The 19,120-nt window shown below is 43.9% G+C and overlaps 1 protein-coding gene across 1 annotated transcript in view; it reads right to left on the bottom strand.

The window, feature by feature from the left end:
• The window catches only part of LOC140314608 (nesprin-2), a 46,468-nt gene that overhangs the window by 19,211 nt on the left and 8,137 nt on the right, over positions 1-19,120 (bottom strand). The window contains exons 2-3 of the mRNA XM_072392915.1: positions 1,658-1,906; positions 276-426 (exon numbers count right to left, since the gene is read on the bottom strand). Of these exons, the coding sequence (XP_072249016.1) occupies positions 276-426; positions 1,658-1,884 (378 nt within the window). The 5' untranslated portion in view covers positions 1,885-1,906. The remainder of the gene's footprint in view (positions 1-275; positions 427-1,657; positions 1,907-19,120) is intronic.

The following is a 19,120-nucleotide window of genomic DNA, read 5'->3' as shown; positions in this document are numbered from 1 at the left end:
CTGGAAACCAGTTCTTTTCTTTCCTTTAATGCCTCAGAAGACAAATGCAGACATCAAAACACGGGCATGAATCAGTCCTGACACAAATACAAAGGAGGAGGCTTAGTTCATGACAAAAACCCAGAGAAGTCCGAGCTGGAAGGCAAGAGTTTGGTTTAAAAACCTGAAGGATTGGACAGTTTGACATGTTGAATGGTAAACATCCCCGGTGGACTGAATTATCAGAAATCTTGATGTTTTCTGGTACCAGTAAAGCCTGGTTTGTTAAAGCATACCTCAAACCTCTGCAGTTCCTCCTTGGCAGCGCTGTAGCTGACATGGGCGGAGTTTGGAGAACCGATGGCCTGCTCAGCCAATAGCAGCCAAGCATCCAGGTGGTCGTGTTCCTTCATGAAGTCGTGCCAGAGCGCCCACCTCTGTTCCAACCTGCAGGGCGGAAGAGACGAGCAGGCGCACAACAAGTTTATTAAATGAGAGTAAAACTGAAGAAATGGAAGCAAATTGAGAGGCTCGGTCAGCTAACCACCGACACTGACCCCCACTGACCCCAGACTGACCCCCAGTGACCCCACACTGACCCCCACTGACCCCAGACTGACCCCCAGTGACCCCCAGTGACCCCACACTGACCCTGATACGATCACCAGTGTTTGATAGTAAAGGAAACAGTCCAAACATATCATAATAAACTCAGTGTTTGTTTTAATGGGTGTGGAACCGAACTATTTACTTTTTCCAGCAGCTCAGTTTCTGCTTTGTTCATTAACTGAAAACTTTCCCTCTTTCCTGTTATATTTGTCGGGGTTAACATTCGGGAGGTTTAGTTGTCGCTTGTTAAGTATTCACAGTGAATTGATCTGTTGACCAGAGGTCAGAATAGATTATTGCTAATTATTAATAAAATAAACACCTGAACCACAGCAGATGTGGACTTATTACAGATTACAGGCGTAGATCTTTGGGTAATCCGGTGCTTTTTCTGTTGGGTAAAATCTTATGGATTTACTTCAACTCCACCAAACCGACTGTAATTTTACCTGTAAAATGACATATCGAGGTTTATATTTCAGATCAGACCCTTCGGTTTTCTAACGGTCGTCTCAGATCCAAAAGCCTGAGGTCAGTGAAGCGTTAATGAACCATAAAACTAAACCGATTCTCTCCTGTAGGTGCGTCACTGTAAGGGTTAGGGATTCATTTTCTGCAGATCCATAAGAGATACTCACTGTCCACATCTGTCCACAGATGGTTAAAAAAGCAGCAAAGCATCTGCTGTTCAATCAATCAAAAAGGGAACATGAATACAAATCAAGTCACTAATGCCAATAAAGCCTAGTGCCTAAACTCAGGAGCCTCATCTGGTACTCAAACCTCAAACTGGACTTACTGAGCACCTCTTTGTCCGATCTTTCTGTACTCTTTGCTTATGGAGCTTTGCTTATGGAGCTTTGATTTACTTCAAGTCCACCAAACTGACTGTAATTTTACCTGTAAAATTACATATCGAGGTTTATATTTCAGATCAGTCGTCTCAGATCCAAAAGCCTGAGGTCAGTGAAGCGTTAATGAACCATAAAACTAAACCGATTCTCTCCTGTAGGTGCGTCACTGTAAGGGTTAGAGGTTCATTTTCTGCAGATCCATAAGAGATACTCACTGTCCACATCTCAGAAGATCTCCATCCCGGTTCAAGCCGCCGTCGCCTCGCTGCAGGTCCTCTCCTCTCAGCTCCAGTGGAGATGAGCTGGTCAGAAAGGTGTCCTGAAACAGATCCAGGAGCAGCGCCGTGTCCCTCTCTTCGTCTCCAGGTTCGGCGTCGCTGTAGTCAGCGGTCGGGATGGCGTCGCCGCCACATTCTGAGGGGGGCGGGTCTATTCTAGGCATTGTGACGTCACATTAACTCGACCTGATGGAAAACAAAGAGGAACATCTAAGCAGCTGAGAATGTGCAGGAAAACTGACCAAAATAATCAAGGAGTTTTGTCTCAGAGGACGTCAACACCTTCTGGATAACGTCTAAGCTTCGCTGCCGCCGTTCTATTGCTGGTCGTTCTTTGCATTTAGAAGACACGAGAAAGGAAAGGTGAATGAAAACTTTCATTTTCGTTTGTTTGAGGTGGTTTTTACATGAGATCTGATGCACATCAGAGCAGTTTGAAACAACTTAATTAATCACAACAGCTCCCTCCTTTTGTGGATGTCCACCACGGCCTTTTTTTCCGCTTCATTTCTACTTCTTCTACTGAATCACAACCAGTAATGTAGCCTATATTCCCATAGATTAAAGTCATTCTTGAAGAACAGCTCCCTCCTTTTGTGGATGTCCACCACAGTCTTTTTTCCGCTTAATTTCTACTTCTTCTACTGAATTACAACCAGTAATGTAGCCTATATTCCCATAGATTAAAGTCATTCTTGAAGAACAGCTCCCTCCTTTTGTGGATGTCCACCACAGCCTTTATTCCGCTTCATTTCTACTTCTTCTACTGAATTACAACCAGTAATGTAGCCTATATTCCCATAGATTAAAGTCATTCTTGAAGAACAGCTCCCTCCTTTTGTGGATGTCCACCACAGCCTTTTTTCCGCTTCATTTCTACTTCTTCTACTGAATTACAACCAGTAATGTAGCCTATATTCCCATAGATTAAAGTCATTCTTGAAGAACAGCTCCCTCCTTTTGTGGATGTCCACCACAGCCTTTTTTTGCGCTTCATTTCTACTTCTTCTACTGAATTACAACCAGTAATGTAGCCTATATTCCCATAGATTAAAGTCATTCTTGAAGAAGAGCTCCCTCCTTTTGTGGATGTCCACCACAGCCTTTTTTCCGCTTCATTTCTACTTGGGGTGACTACTTCTTCTACTGAATTCCAACCAGTAATGTAGCCTGTATTCCCATAGATTAAAGTCATTCTTGAAGAACAGCTCCCTCCTTTTGTGGATGTCCACCACAGTCGTTTTCCGCTTCATTTCTACTTCTTCTACTGAATTACAACCAGTAATGTAGCCTATATTCCCATAGATTAAAGTCATTCTTGAAGAACAGCTCCCTCCTTTTGTGGATGTCCACCACAGCCTTTATTCCGCTTCATTTCTACTTGGGGTGACTACTTCTTCTACTGAATTACAACCAGTAATGTAGCCTATATTCCCATAGATTAAAGTCATTCTTGAAGAACAGCTCCCTCCTTTTGTGGATGTCCACCACAGCCTTTATTCCGCTTCATTTCTACTTGGGGTGACTACTTCTTCTACTGAATTACAACCAGTAATGTAGCCTATATTCCCATAGATTAAAGTCATTCTTGAAGAACAGCTCCCTCCTTTTGTGGATGTCCACCACAGTCGTTTTTCCGCTTCATTTCTACTTCTTCTACTGAATTACAACCAGTAATGTAGCCTATATTCCCATAGATTAAAGTCATTCTTGAAGAACAGCTCCCTCCTTTTGTGGATGTCCACCACAGCCTTTGTTTGCCCTTCATTTCTACTTCTTCTACTGAATTACAACCAGTAATGTAGCCTATATTCCCATAGATTAAAGTCATTCTTGAAGAACAGCTCCCTCCTTTTGTGGATGTCCACCACAGCCTTTGTTTGCCCTTCATTTCTACTTCTTCTACTGAATTACAACCAGTAATGTAGCCTATATTCCCATAGATTAAAGTCATTCTTGAAGAACAGCTCCCTCCTTTTGTGGATGTCCACCACAGTCTTTTTTCCGCTTCATTTCTACTACTTCTACTGAATTACAACCAGTAATGTAGCCTGTATTCCCATAGATTAAAGTAATTCTTGAAGAACAGCTCCCTCCTTTTGTGGATGTCCACCACAGCCTTTATTCCGCTTCATTTCTACTTGGGGTGACTACTTCTTCTACTGAATTACAACCAGTAATGTAGCCTGTATTCCCATAGATTAAAGTAATTCTTGAAGAACAGCTCCCTCCTTTTGTGGATGACCACCACAGCCTTTATTCCGCTTCATTTCTACTTGGGGTGATTACTTCTTCTACTGAATCACAACCAGTAATGTAGCCTATATTCCCATAGATTAAAGTCATTCTTGAAGAACAGCTGCCTCCTTTTGTGGATGTCCACCACAGCCTTTTTTCCGCTTCATTTCTACTTCTTCTACTGAATTACAACCAGTAATGTAGCCTATATTCCCACCTTTAGGTGACACGACACAGCCTTCATATGATGTTAAAACCACAGAAGTTACCAGCAGCAAAACTGTGATCTGCTTTGACAAAAATGCTCTTCTGTGATCTCTTCTGTCTCACAAACCAGAGCTCTTCCTTTTCCATGGTTACCTGCCAATAAATTCAGAAGCCTCGTAGGCAATGACACCAAAAGAGATTTTTAATGAAGACGTACGCATCGCGGCGGCGTCCCGGCAGACAAAAGACCGCCTCAGAGCAGGAGGGACCCCAACAACGTGCTGTGCAAACTAAAATGTCACCCCAAAAATTCAGCCTCACATCCCCTAAAGCAGGGATGTCAAACTCCGGTCCTCGGGGGCCGCTGTCCGGCAGGTTTTAGATGTTTCCCTGCTTCAACACACCTGATTCAGATTAAATGGATCTCTTCGAAAGATTGTTAAGTTCTGCACAAGTCTGCTAATGATGCATTGATCTGATTCAGGTGCGTTGAAGCAGGGAAACACCTAAAACCTGCCGGACAGCGGCCCTCGAGGACTGGACTTTGCCATATGTGGCCTAAAGCAACACAAATGAGGAATACACCAAGTTTAGGAAAACTGAAATTTACCCTTGTGTTAAATCTAAAGCCCTCCCCATCATATTCAAGCCTGGAGGTCACCTTCTCAACAAGGTGACCTCAGAGACTCCGCTCCTGTACAGCAGAAGTAAGAAAAGCAAACAGGGAATCAGTCTGTCTGCCGAACTCAATCCCAAAAGCAAAGAGACACAGACAGAGGAAGCAGTGATTCACGTTATCAACTCCACAAGGTTCAACACACACACACCTGAGGTTATTGCTTATTCATGAGTGTCTCTGAGACAGAGCCAGAACTGTTCTGAATGACTGGACAGATATCGCAGCCGTGTGGCTCAGATTTACGCTCGTGAAGAGAAGGATAAATTTACGCCGAGCCTTTCACTCGGTCAGTGCTCACAGTCTGTGTGTAATTATCTCCTGATTTACAGACACAGCAGCTGATTACACACTCAGGTCCACGAGCTGAAAAAGACGTTTATTCTGAGGCTAAATCTGAAGCTAATCATCCAACTAACAGCTGACACTTACTGCTTACAGTTAATTCATGGTTTTATTCCAAAAATATAACAAAATGTGTTAAAATACCCTTTAAAAACTTCCACTAAAGAGGTGCAGACACCCCTGAAAGATGTGGACAATCATTTCTGCAGCTGATTACACACTCAGGTCCACGAGCTGAAAAAGACGTTTATTCTGAGGCTAAATCTGAAGCTAATCATCCAACTAACAGCTGACACCTACTGTTTACAGTTAATTCATGGTTTTATTCCAAAAATATAACAAAATATGTTAAAATACCCTTTAAAAACTTTCACTAAAGAGGTGCAGACACCCCTGAAAGATGTGGACAATCATTTCTGCAGCTGTCACAAATGCATTCAAAGCCGATTTAGAGCCAATATCAAATTTACCTCCGACTGAACCATTATGTAACAAAGTGCTCCTGTTTTCCAGTTCTTATGCTGTGGTTTCTGTAGCTGAGATTTCACAGTCAGCACTTTTAATCTGTGTGGTTCCTCACCCGGGGCCACGAACAGGAAGAGTGCTTCAGCCTTCAACATTCACCAAACGGCCAGAAGGCTCTCGAGGAGGGATTTCTACCCAGAGAAGGTTTATTCAGAAGCTCAAGCGGTGAAAGTTGGCAGGTAATGTGATATTATTACAACACCTCCGGCTTTTAACGGGCCCGTTTGGAGTCCTTTGGATTTCCTAAAGGTGCACGGTAGATCAGGGACGTTAAATCTGCTGAAATGTGCAGATTTCCACCTCCCTGACAGCTGGAGGGTCAGAAAACAGTCAGTTAAACCAGGAAATGTGTAGTTGTGCCTTGCATGAATGTAACCGATGCGAAACTCCTGCTCAGATTCAATCTTTTCTTGTCCTTCACAGCAGGAATATCTTCTTTGTGTTGTCGGTGTTTCTTATTTAAGAGAAAAGCTGCCGTGAAGCAACCAGAGATAAGAGATGTTACTGCTTTCTTGTCACAATGGGAACAAGAAAACACTCTTTTTGGAGGAAAGGAGCATCTAAACGATGGTTTCTGGTGTCAAAATACAACGGAAACGCCTCATTCTCTGAGCTGTCCGTGGTCCTGAACCATGAAAAATAACCAATTCCTTGGATCCCATAGAAACTGGCCTTTTAATCACCTTCCTCTCATTCTGAAGAACATCTGAAGCTCACAAAGGACGAGCTGGAAGTTAATATTCATCTCTTCAGGTCTCTCCTCCCTCCCATGTGAGATGTGAGCAGAGAAGGAAAGGAAACAGGAAGTTTTGTCTGTTTCTGAGCCGTCATTTTTCTTTACATCTTCCAAAGACTTTGTTGAAGGACACATGGGAACTTCTCTCTCCTCCACAGCTTTTCGGGAGCTAAGACTAATATTGTGAGATTGGTTTCTGAATAACAGAAGATCTCACATGTTACAGTGTCATTATTCAACATGAATCAAGTATAAAGTACAAAAAAATCCCAGCTTGTTTAGCAGCACAAGGGTTTTTTATCCTTATTTTACCTGGATTTTGGATTTAATCCAAAAGCTTAGATGTTTTAAGGGATTGAACAAAAACCCGACCTTGGAGGGAACGCTGTCCTCTGTGAAGGCTGTTAGCTGGCAGACAAAAATCGATGCTTTTCCCTCTGCCCAACTCTCTCATTCACATATAGAGGAAGGGAGAGTTCTTACCTTCTTTGGTCATTTTGGCGTCTTTGCTGCTAGCTTCACTGCGTCAGACGGCACATGCAAAGACCCAGAGGGGGTCCCAGAACACAAATATTTACTGCACCTGCTGAAGCTGAAGAGGATCTTCTGACTGAAAGGAAGGTTTATGTCCTACAGCTGCAGGAGTTGGGATTATAGATAACAAATGTGATTAAAAAGTTGACTCTGGATGTAAATTAAAAGCTTATTAGGATTGACTTGATGCATGCTGCTCCAACCTTGAGGAGCACACATGGGAGAAGACAGAATGTGGCCTTCTCAGTGGTTCAGGGCTGAGGCCTTGGCCTCCTAACTCCTCACATCCTTGCTCACAGACTAACAATCCCTGGGTGGGAGTTAAGAAGATGAGGCCTTGGCCTGATCAGCCTCCTGTGGGACGGCAGGAAGCACTTGATTTATGAGTCTGGGAGAATGAAAGCTCTCAGGTGGATGCACACAGTCAGTCTGTGTGAGTCATGGAGTGTTTCTGATCTCAGGTGAAGGAAGAAGAAAATGAGTAAGAGTGATATGAGAAGAAAGAAGGGACAGAGGATATAGAAAAAGGAAAAAAAGCAGCAACAGAACTACTTGTGAGCTAAGGTGGTAAAATATAATCATAAATACATCTTCTGCTATTCTAAAGTTGTATGAATCAGGACAGAAGACAGCTGTCAATCTTCCCAGGAGTGGACGTCCCAGCAAGGTCACCCCAAGGTGAAAAAGCCCAGAGCTACATCTCAGACTCTACAGGCCTCAGTTAGCATGCTAAAGGTTAAAGGTCACCCCAAGGTGAAAAAGCCCAGAGCTACATCTCAGACTCTACAGGCTTCAGTTAGCATGTTAAAGGTTAAAGGTCACCCCAAGGTGAAGAAGCCCAGAGCTACATCTCAGACTCTACAGGCCCCAGTTAGCATGTTAAAGGTTAAAGGTCACCCCAAGGTGAAGAAGCCCAGAGCTACATCTCAGACTCTACAGGCCCCAGTTAGCATGTTAAAGGTTAAAGGTCACCCCAAGGTGAAAAAGCCCAGAGCTACATCTCAGACTCTACAGGCCTCAGTTAGCATGTTAAAGGTTAAAGGTCACCCCAAGGTGAAGAAGCCCAGAGCTACATCTCAGACTCTACAGGCCCCAGTTAGCATGCTAAAGGTTAAAGGTCACCCCAAGGTGAAAAAGAGCTACATCTCAGACTCTACGGGCCTCAGTTAGCATGTTAAAGGTTAAAGGTCATGACAGCACAGTTAGAAAAAGACTGAACAAGGATGGCTTGTTTGGAAGGGCTGCAGGAGAAAGCCTCTTCTCTCTAAAAAGAACATGGCAGCACAGCTTAGGTTTGCAAAGCTGCATCTGAACAAAGCTCAAGACTTCTGGAACAATGTCCTTTGGACAGACCAGAGCAAAGTGGAGATGTTTGGTCCTAATGCACAGCAGCACGTTTGGAGGAAACCAAACACAGCAGATCAGCACAAACACCTCATACCAGCTGTCAAGCACGGTGGTGGAGGGCTGATGATCTGGGCTGGTTCTGCAGCCACAGGACCTGGGCACCTTGCAGTCATTGAGTCCACCATGAACTCCTCTGGATACCAAAGTATTCTAGAGTCAGATGTGAGGCCATCTGTCCCACAGCTAAAGCTGGGCTGAAACTGGCTCATCAACAGGACAAAGATCCCAAACACAGCAGCAGATCTACAGCAGAATGTGGGGAAAAGAGAAGAATCAAGGTGTTGCAATGGTCCAGTCAGAGTCCAGACCTCAGCCTGACTGAGATGCTGTGGTGGGACCTTAAGAGAGCTGTGCAGAAACCAAAGCTGCAAACCTCAATGAGCTGAAGCAGCGCTGGAGAGAAGAGGGCCGAGATTCCTCCAGAACCAGGAGAGAGACTGATAACGTCCCACAGGAAACCATCACTGCAGCTCCCTGCTGCTGAAGCTGCTGGATCAGGGGTTCACTTAGTTTCTCACTCACTGCTGCTGAAGCTGCTGGATCAGGGGTTCACTTAGTTTTACACTCACTGCTGCTGAAGCTGCTGGATCAGGGGTTCACTTAGTTTCTGCAGCCCACAGCACTAAACTGATGAATAAAAGAGAAACAAACAACCGTCTTTGCTCACATTTTTAAATCCCACAGCCCCCAGCAGAGAGTCTCTCTAATTAAAAACACAAACACTGTTCTGCCCAACAACAGGCAGAAAAGGACCGAGACAAAGAACTTTATTCCATCTGTCTGAAAAGAACATCTGTTGAACATGTGGACACACACTCTGTTTCCCCTGTGAGCTCAAAGTGTGAATGAAGCATCTTTCCCAGACAGACAGAGAGAGCATCTTTATCTGCTGATGAGTCACCAGCCGCCTGAAGCTCACAGCTGATTCAGCGGCTATCGTGCAGCTCGCTTTCATTCATTCCCGTTCTGCTGTTAACTCACTGAGTCTGCTTCCTCTCACAAGTGCTGCCATCTCAGTCCTGAGCTGCCGATGAGTTCAGGGCCTCGTTTCCTGCGTAATTCTTCTGAAGAACACGTCACAACGGCTTCCTTCAGATTTGCTTTCAGGCCACTGAGTAAAAAGACTTATTTAACTAATAGCAGAGTTGATGACCAACGATGCATCAAATGTCATAATTCAAAGATCTGAGATGAATGGAAGAGGGACGCCTGCCTTTATTGGCTCATTGGAATCCTCCTCTCAGGATGCATTAGTCTCAGAAAACTCTTTTTAATGCTTTGGGAACTGAGTTTTTCACAGGAATCTGAGTCTTCTCCGACCAGCTTCACTGCATTCAGAACCAAACGTAGAATCTGCAGCATCAACACTCAGTGAAAGCTGCTCCAGACTCATGTTTCCATCCTTCAGCTTCCTTTAATGACTCTTTTTAATGCTTTAAACTGAGTTTTTCACAGGAATCTGAGTCCATTCCTGCTGAATCCCAGATTCCAGCTGCTCAGCTCATTGATCACTGATCTGACTGATGGAAGCCCATCGATGCTTCGTAAAAATCTGCTATGAATCCAGAAAATAATCGAATCTTTTTCAGAATTTCTGCTGTTTTACTTCAGCTTCTGACTTTTAAATCTCGTATTTTTGAACATTTTCTTTATCTGATTTTGTTTCTTGAATAAAAACTGATTTAAAATGTGATGATTGTTCCGATGCAGACACACAAACTGATGGAAAGTTTTTTAAAAGGTCAACAAAAACAGAGTTTTCACCGACCAGCTTCAGTGTTCAGAACCAAACGTAGAATCTGCAGCATCAACACTCAGTGAAAGCTGCTCCAGACTCATGTTTCCATCCTTCAGCTTCCTTTAATGACTCTTTTTAAAGGTTCGGGAACTGAGTTTTTCACAGGAATCTGAGTCCATTCCTGCTGAATCCCAGATTCCAGCTGCTCAGCAGTCCCTGGTTGTCTGGTTCTCCTCTTCATGATGCTCCAACATCTGCAGCAGGAGACAGATGTGGACTGCAGGCAGCAGCCGAGCTCACACACTCTGTGTGTCTGAAGCTGCTGGAAGTCCTGCAGAATGAGGTCTGGCATCGTCCTGCTGAAATAACCACGGAAGTCACCTTGATGGCAGCATCTGTCTCTCCAGAACTCCAACATCCAGCTGTGCATCAGTGGTACCTTCACCCAGATGAAGCCCTCCATGCCATGGACTCTGCTGCAGCCCCAGACCATCACAGACGCTGGCTTTAAACCTTCCTCTGAGAACAGCTGGATGCTCTTTCTCAGCAGTTTCTCCCAGAAGCAGCTGAAACGTGGACTCATCTGCCCACAGAACACGTGTCCACTGTCTTTCTGTCCCTCTGAGATGAGCTGGAGTCCAGAGAACTGGGCCGTGGTTCTGCTCAGAGCTGATATATGGCTTCCTCCTGGTGTGATGCAGCTTCAGCTCACATTTCTGGATGCAGCCGTGGACTGTGTTGAGTGGAAATGCTTTTCCCAGCTCCTCCTGAGCCCATGTGGCTGTATGGATCATGGTGGCCTGACGGTTTCTCCTGCAGTGCTGCCTGAGGGCTCCGAGCTCATCCAGCAGGGCTTTCTGTCCTTGGCCTTTCCACACTGAGATTTCCCCAGACTCCCTGAATCTGTTCCCAATATTCTGCTCTGTAGATGCTGAAAGACCAAAGTTCTTTACAGTCTGACTCTGAGGAATATTTCCTGAACTTATTGATGATTCTCTGATGGAGTTTGGCCCAAAGCGGTGAGCCACGACCCATCCTTGTTGGAGAGGCTGAACCTTTGGTGGAAGCTGCTTTTATACCCAATCCTGACACCCTCACCTGTCAGCAGGTAACCTGCTGCTTGGAGAAGCTCCAGAAGCTGTTTCTGTAGATTCTATAAACTTTCTGTCTTTCTTTGACTCTACAGCAGCTTTTAGAGTGTTTTGCTGCATTAAACTAGATTTCTTTTGATATTCCAAATGCATAAAAATTGGTCAGTGAAGCAGCTTAAACCTGCTCAGAAAAGACAAAACAGGAGGATAAAATGTTTTTCTCTCATTCGATGTGTGTCAGTGTGAGATTGGAAAGAACATTTTGAAAGGCTGAAAACCAGATTTCTGAGTGAAATGAGATAAAACTGGAGCTAACAGACGATAAGGTTCCAGCTTATGTTAGAAGAAAGAATTCTTTCTCTCTGCTTCTGTCTTTTCCTCTGATCTCTCCAGCATCTGATGTTTATTCTGGTCTTCCTTCTCTTCTACTTCACTTCCTGTTGTCTTCCTTCTCTTCTTCTTCACTTCCTGTTGTCTTCCTTCTCTTCTTCTTCACTTCATGATGTCTTCCTTCTCTTCTTCTTCACTTCCTGTTGTCTTCCTTCTCTTCTTCTTCACTTCCTGTTGTCTTCCTTCTCTTCTTCTTCACTTCCTGTTGTCTTCCTTCTCTTCTTCTTCACTTCCTGTTGTCTTCCTTCTTCTCTTCTTCTTCACTTCCTGTTGTCTTCCTTCTCTTCTTCTTCACTTCCTGTTGTCTTCCTTCTCTTCTTCTTCACTTCCTGTGACACTTTTCTTGCTGCTGTGTCTGACTCTGGGGCTCGTTTTTGATTGGTTTTTACTGTTTTAACTGTTTTAACGGTTTTAACTGTGTTTCTGAGGGTTTTTATCTCGTTGTTGGCGTTTAAAGCAAATTAAAGTTTGAAACCAAAGTAATAAAACACACATCTGAGCAGCCGTGGGTGAGTTTCACGGCAGCTTTCCACACTGAGATTTCCCCAGACTCCCTGAATCTGTTCCCAATATCCTGCTCTGTAGATGCTGAAAGACCAAAGTTCTTTACAGTCTGACTCTGAGGGATATTTCCTGAACTTATTGATGATTCTCTGATGGAGTTTGGCCCAAAGCGGTGAGCCACGACCCATCCTTGTTGGAGAGGCTGAACCTTTGGTGGAAGCTGCTTTTATACCCAATCCTGACACCCTCACCTGTCAGCAGGTAACCTGCTGCTTGGAGAAGCTCCAGAAGCTGTTTCTGTAGATTCTATAAACTTTCTGTCTTTCTTTGGCTCTACAGCAGCTTTTAGAGTGTTTTGCTGCATTAAACTAGATTTCTTTTGATATTCCAAATGCATAAAAATTGGTCAGTGAAGCAGCTTAAACCTGCTCAGAAAAGACAAAACAGGAGGATAAAATGTTTTTCTCTCATTCGATATGTGTCAGTGAGAGATTGGAAAGAACATTTTGAAAGGCTGAAAACTAGATTTCTGAGTGAAATGAGATAAAACTGGAGCTAACAGACGATAAGGTTCCAGCTTATGTTAGAAGAAAGAATTCTTTCTCTCTGCATCTTTTCCTCTGATCTCTCCAGCATCTGATGCTTATTCTTGTCTTCCTTCTCTTCTTCTTCACTTCCTGTTGTCTTCCTTCTCTTCTTCTTCACTTCCTGTTGTCTTCCTTCTCTTCTTCTTCACTTCCTGTTGTCTTCCTTCTCTTCTTCTTCACTTCCTGTTGTCTTCCTTCTCTTCTTCTTCACTTCCTGTTGTCTTCCTTCTCTTCTTCTTCACTTCCTGTTGTCTTCCTTCTCTTCTTCTTCACTTCCTGTTGTCTTCCTTCTCTTCTTCTTCACTTCCTGTTGTCTTCCTTCTCTTATTCTTCACTTCCTGTTGTCTTCCTTCTCTTATTCTTCACTTCCTGTGACACTTTTCTTGCTGCTGTGTCTGACTCTGGGGCTCGTTTTGATTGTTTTTTACTGTTTTAACTGTTTTAACTGTGTTTCTGAGGGTTTTTATCTCGTTGTTGGCGTTTAAAGCAAATTAAAGTTTGAAACCAAAGTAATAAAACACACATCTGAGCAGCCGTGGGTGAGTTTCACAGCAACTTTCCACACTGAGATTTCCCCAGACTCCCTGAATCTGTTCCCAATATCCTGCTCTGTAGATGCTGAAAGACCAAAGTTCTTTACAGTCTGACTCTGAGGAATATTTCCTGAACTTATTGATGATTCTCTGATGGAGTTTGGCACAAAGCGGTGAGCCACGACCCATCCTTGTTGGAGAGGCTGAACCTTTGGTGGAAGCTGCTTTTATACCCAATCCTGACACCCTCACCTGTCAGCAGGTAACCTGCTGGTTGGAGAAGCTTCCAGAACGCTTTCACTTACATTTTCTGTGATTTTTTTGTTTTTCTTTGACTCTCCAACATCTTTTACTGAGTATGTTGCTGCATCACACTCAAGTTTATGGAAATACAATGAAATTGTCCAGTGAAAACCCTGAAAATCACTCAGCTTTACTTGTGTCTGTTGAAGGTTGAAGCTGACAAACGACCTTCATATTTAAGAAAACTTTCCTGGAGATGGAGCTTGTAATAAAAGAAGGGAAATGAAGCAACAAGAACCGAGTTTGCCGTCTGACTGCACCTGAGCAAACATGTTAGGTCCCAAAGTCCCGGCCGTTACCTTCAGACCTCTTTAAAAGGAAAACAGAAAGTCTAAAGGCCAGCTCAGAGTACTTTTTACCAGCTCTAAATATTATATCAGAAACACGGGGCAGACGCCAAGCTGAATGTCTCATTTAGCTTTTAAATGAGCCTGAAATAAAACAGAAAATCTCATCTTCAGTGGTGATTAACAGGCTGCAGGTGCTGCTATCGCTTCCCCTGGTGTCCTCTTTAAATGCCAGGCTAAGCTAACCGTCTGCTAGCTCCAGGTTCACAAACACCACAACGTAATTTCTTTGCTTTCCCAAACCCTGAACGAGTTGAATTAGCACAGAACAGGCCCAACCCTGAGGCCTGATGCAGGTAGTTTCACCTTCTGAAGGCTGGATTTTAATATCTGGAACGAACACGCAAAAACACAGACGTTCATTTGCATTGAAGGATTCCACCTGTGCAAACAAACGTCTGATTCTGCTGAAACACACACACCGTGCACGCCTTCACTCATGTTTAAACAGCAGCTCCAAAGGCTTCACCTAAAAAAAGGACGAACACCTGACTCTATCGATGACATCACCGGTGATGTCATCCCCCGTGATGTCATCCCCCACCAGCTGAGCCAGACAGAAGGACAAGTAAGAGACCTCTGATTGGCTGTGTTGGCTCAACACGACCAGCTGTAATTCCCCGACAGCTTTGTGCATGTGAGCGTGCACGTTTCGTCGCTCTGTCTCATGCCTCCGACAGATGTCTGGCAGGACAAACAGCTGGACCCTCATTTCATCTCCCGTTGTTTCACATCATTTCAACAACTGCACATTCATCTTTAAACTCCATCGAACAAGTTTATGTCGGAATCTAGAAGGCGGTTGTTTTGATCCGCTCTGTTGCACCTTTAGGGAAATTTAATCAACTTTATAGCGCCAGCCACACAGAAACCAGACTTCCAGTTCTTCTTCACTGGAAGAATAAAACTCTAACATCGAACCATCACAGCCAAGAGTCCTTCCTGTCAGTGTGTGATGCAGAGCATCCCTCTACCATGGCTCTCCAAGAGCTACAGTAAAGCTGCATATCCTCCAAAGGGAGGCAGCTCATCTGCATTATTAAGACTGGTCCCAGCTGAGATGAGGAGGATATCTCTTCCTCACCGCGCTGCAGGCTGATAGGAGGTGAATTTATGTTATTAAGATTAAGAATGATGTCGATACTGAGCTGAGGGGGAAGATTAAACATGAGAGGAATAGAAGTGAACTGAGAGAGAGTCTGAGCTCTGACGCTGAAACATCAGCAGGATGAGGGGCGGAGCTTCAGCACAGCATCATTAGCATAGCACTTAGGTGGATTTATGGAGTTGGATCGGTTCATTTTGGTTGATATTCAGCTGTGAAGGTGACTGAGGCGCAAAGAGGCCAGTTTGGAGTATTGAGTGATAATATTCCCACATTGTCTGCCCTCTGAAACAATGTTAATTAAGCTTCAGGGAGCGGATGGAGAGCAGAGGAGGGGCACTCAATATAACACCACTTTAAGAATATTAAAGTAAACTCAGAGCAGGACCTCACTGAGGTAGAGGATGTTAATAAGAGGGGAGTCCTGCTGAAACAGAGGCGGGTCATACAGCTCGAAAACTGAGACGCCACCTGTTCAGCAGGTGTGTCCACGTCCAGGTTAGCACGTGGTCCAGGTTAGCACGTGGTCCAGGTTAGCACGTCCAGGTTAGCACGTGGTCCAGGTTAGCACGTGGTCCAGGTTAGCACGTGGTCCAGGTTAGCACGTCCAGGTTAGCACGTCCAGGTCGGCACATGGTCCAGGTTAGCACGTGGTCCAGGTTAGCACGTGGTCCAGGTTAGCACGTCCAGGTTAGCACGTCCAGGTCGGCACGTGGTCCAGGTTAGCACGTATTCCAGGTTAGCACGTATTCCAGGTTAGCACGTATTCCAGGTTAGCACGTGGTCCAGGTTAGCACGTATTCCAGGTTAGCACGTGGTCCAGGTTTGCACGTGGTCCAGGTTAGCACGTCCAGGTTAGCACGTCCAGGCAGATCTTTAGGTAAACATATTTTTACTGAGAAAACGTGAACATCCGAACAGCACAGGTACATGCAGTGAATTTAAACTAATTAATAAAGTTATTTTACTGTGACAAATTACCTGATTTTAGGGTTTATCTCGTAAACCCTAAAATGTGTGATATTTACATATAAAGCCACAGAAACTTGAACAAACTGCTATTACTTTAAATTAATTCTTTTATTTCTATGCCGACTGAAATTTGCAGCAGCTTCACTAGTTTTGTGGGTATTTTTTTCTACAAAAACAGTGGTTTTTGAGAGATTTTTCCACACTATTCGAATGGATTCTCCTCGTATTTTCGATACGATGGGTTGCCACGTCGTTTACCACGTGATGTTAAATAAAGCTGGAATAAGACATCAAATCAAACGCCATGTCATTCAGGAGCTGCACACAGACCAGGTTTCCTTTTGATATCGATGGGAAATATTAGAAACAAACAAAATGGAGGACACAGACAGAATACTGAGACAGTTTTATGTGTTTTACTGAGACTCTCTCCGGCTTAAAGCTGATATGAGCTGAAAGAGACATCAGGAGCAGAAGTGGAGGCATCGCAAAATGGATCAGTTCGAGGCTTCTTCAGCTTCACTGAAACAGAAAGATTCAGGAGGTCCTTCCTGCCAGCAGCAACCACAGTTTTAATGAAAGTCTGATTTTCATCTCATTTAAAATGAGAATACTTAGATTACTACCTTAGATTTAGTCTTTTAGGAGCAATAAAAAAGCCCTGCAACTTTAAACTATCAGTATTTCCTGGTATTCAATTTAGAATTAATAAGATGTTTAAGCCTATAGCAGCTAGATATTCATCCCCAGAGGGAAATTTGTCTGAAGCTGCCAAACAGAGCAGCATAATGATACTGATTGTTAAATAAATATCAATATGATGGTGTATTAGTTTTAGATCTAAAAAGGTGGCAAACAGTTGGAAGTTTTTCTCATTTCTGTTTCAGCAGCAGACCCACCGAATCCTGCAGGATGGAAACTGTGTTCCCATTTGTTCTCATTACGGTGAAAATAAACGGCAAAGCGGATGACATTTTAATTTACCCGTGACCTTAACATTCAGAAAAGCGCTCCGTGTGTAGAAGAAACAGCAGGTCAGGGGCTGCTGTTTTGAAAACGCTGAAACGAAGCCATGAAATGCATCATTCCTGAAGTGTCTGCGGCGAGGAAAAGTGACAAATGGCTCCTATTAAAGCACAGCTGCTTTGGAGGGAAAGCGATCTTCAGCTGAGGAGGCGATGAAGGTGAGAGGAAGTCAAGAAGACTATTAGAAGCCTGATTAAAACAGCGTCTGTGTCCTGAGACAGAGCGAATAATCCCTGCTGCTGCTCAGCCGAGAACACAAACCTGGAACCTGAGCTCCTGTTAAACCGATTCCTTTATTCATCCTCTGTGGATGGAAACCAGTGAGTTAGGAACCTGGAAACTAAACATGTGAATGCATGCGAGGCCTGAATCTTTCTTTAAGTATGATCTGAATTATATTCAGCAGAGGAAATGTTTGCAGGTCTGTTTCAGCTGCAAAAGGCTGCTAATTATCAGCTGATGACTCTCCATCATGCGGCCCGGCGTCCCCCTCCACATCCAGCGGTCTGCCAGGCGTTTGGCGGCGAGCTGAGGCTCCATCAGACCGGGTCGGGTGACAACGGCGAAAATGACCGAGACTGAATAAAATCAAAGACATTAAAACGGCCTCTCGTTCATTTACAGCTTCAGCGAGCAACAATTTATGACTCATTACTCCGAACATCAGGCCAGGAACAGGACGTTATTTTAGAGTTAAGCTGATATTTAGCATTAAAATTAAATCTTTTAGGCTCTGAAATGAAGTTACAGACTGTAAGATGTAACTTTACCCAAATCCATGCAACTTAAACCTCATTTTCTTTGTCTTTTGTCCCTCAAACTCATTTCCCCGCCATCCTCTCCACCCCCCGTTCGCCCCCTGGAGCCGGTCCATTGTTTTCTCCGGACAAAAGCAGGCAGGCAGAGAACAAAAGTCTTTCTGTCGTCCTCAGAGCGACACAGAGATGATGTCAGCGTTGGAAAGGAGAGGACAAAACGGAAAATGAGAGGTGAGAATATGTGGAAAGTGTCGAGTTCACGCTTCATCCCTGAAACGTCCGAGAGAAGTCAGAAAAGCCACATTATACCTCCAAAAACTTTCCATTTTATGCCAACAAATACCTTAAAAACTCCAACAGTGGGCTAATCCTGCTCTGAATAACTGGCCAAACTTCCCTGGTTTCAGCTCGTAATTTTCTGAAGCATTATGGAAGCATTTGTCTGGGTCTACTTTCAGGGGCGGATTGATTTGTTGTATCTATGTGTTCATCTGTCAGCAAACTGCTTCCTGCAAACACACATAAGCTGCTCCAAAAAGATTTCCCCTCATAAAAAGCTCTAATTATGACTCAGATTTATAGTTTAAGCCTGAAAAGACCAAAGAAGCTGGAAATTCCTGTGATTCTGATGGAGAAACAACACTGATGCTTCACGTTTTCAGGGTTTGCAACATTATTATTGGTCGTTTTCACAAATCCTGATGAATAAAGCTCCACATTTTTCATGCCTGACCAGTTTAAATTTAAACTGGTCCCACAGTGAGGAACCTTGGAGTTATTTCTGACCAGAATCTGTCCTTTGACTCTCATATAAAACAGGTTTCTGCCTTCTTTCACCTTCATAATATCATTAAAATCAGGACCATCCTGTCTCAGGGCAGAGAAACTGCTCCATGCATCTGTTCCTTCAGGACTGAACTACTGTAATTCCTTATTATTGTTCTGTCCCACAGATTCTCTGAAAAGCCTCCAGCTGATCCAAAACCCTGCAGCCAGAGTTCTGATGAGATCTAACAGCAGAGATCATGTTTCTCCAGTTTTAGCTTCTCTTCATTGGCTCCCTGTTAAACTCAGAATAGAATTTAAGATTCTTCTCCTCACATATAAAGCTCTTAATGACCGAGCTCCATCACATCTTAAAGATCTCACAGTTGGATATTTCCCCAACAGAGCACTTTGCTCTCAGGCTGCAGGTTTCCTTGTGGTTCCCAGAGTTTCTAAAAGCAGAATGGGAGGCAGAGCCTTCAGTTATCAGGCCCCTAAAAGCAGAATGGGAGGCAGAGCCTTCAGTTATCAGGCCCCTAAAAGCAGAATGGGAGGCAGAGCCTTCAGTTATCAGGCCCCTAAAAGCAGAATGGGAGGCAGAGCCTTCAGTTAT

The sequence above is a fragment of the Leuresthes tenuis genome, unplaced genomic scaffold (genome assembly GCF_036924035.1).
Source record: "Leuresthes tenuis unplaced genomic scaffold, fLeuTen1.0.hap1 SCAF_9, whole genome shotgun sequence".
NCBI lineage: Eukaryota > Metazoa > Chordata > Actinopteri > Atheriniformes > Atherinopsidae > Leuresthes > Leuresthes tenuis.
The sequence above is the reverse complement of the archived record's forward strand: the minus strand, read 5'-3'. Positions and strand labels throughout refer to the sequence as shown.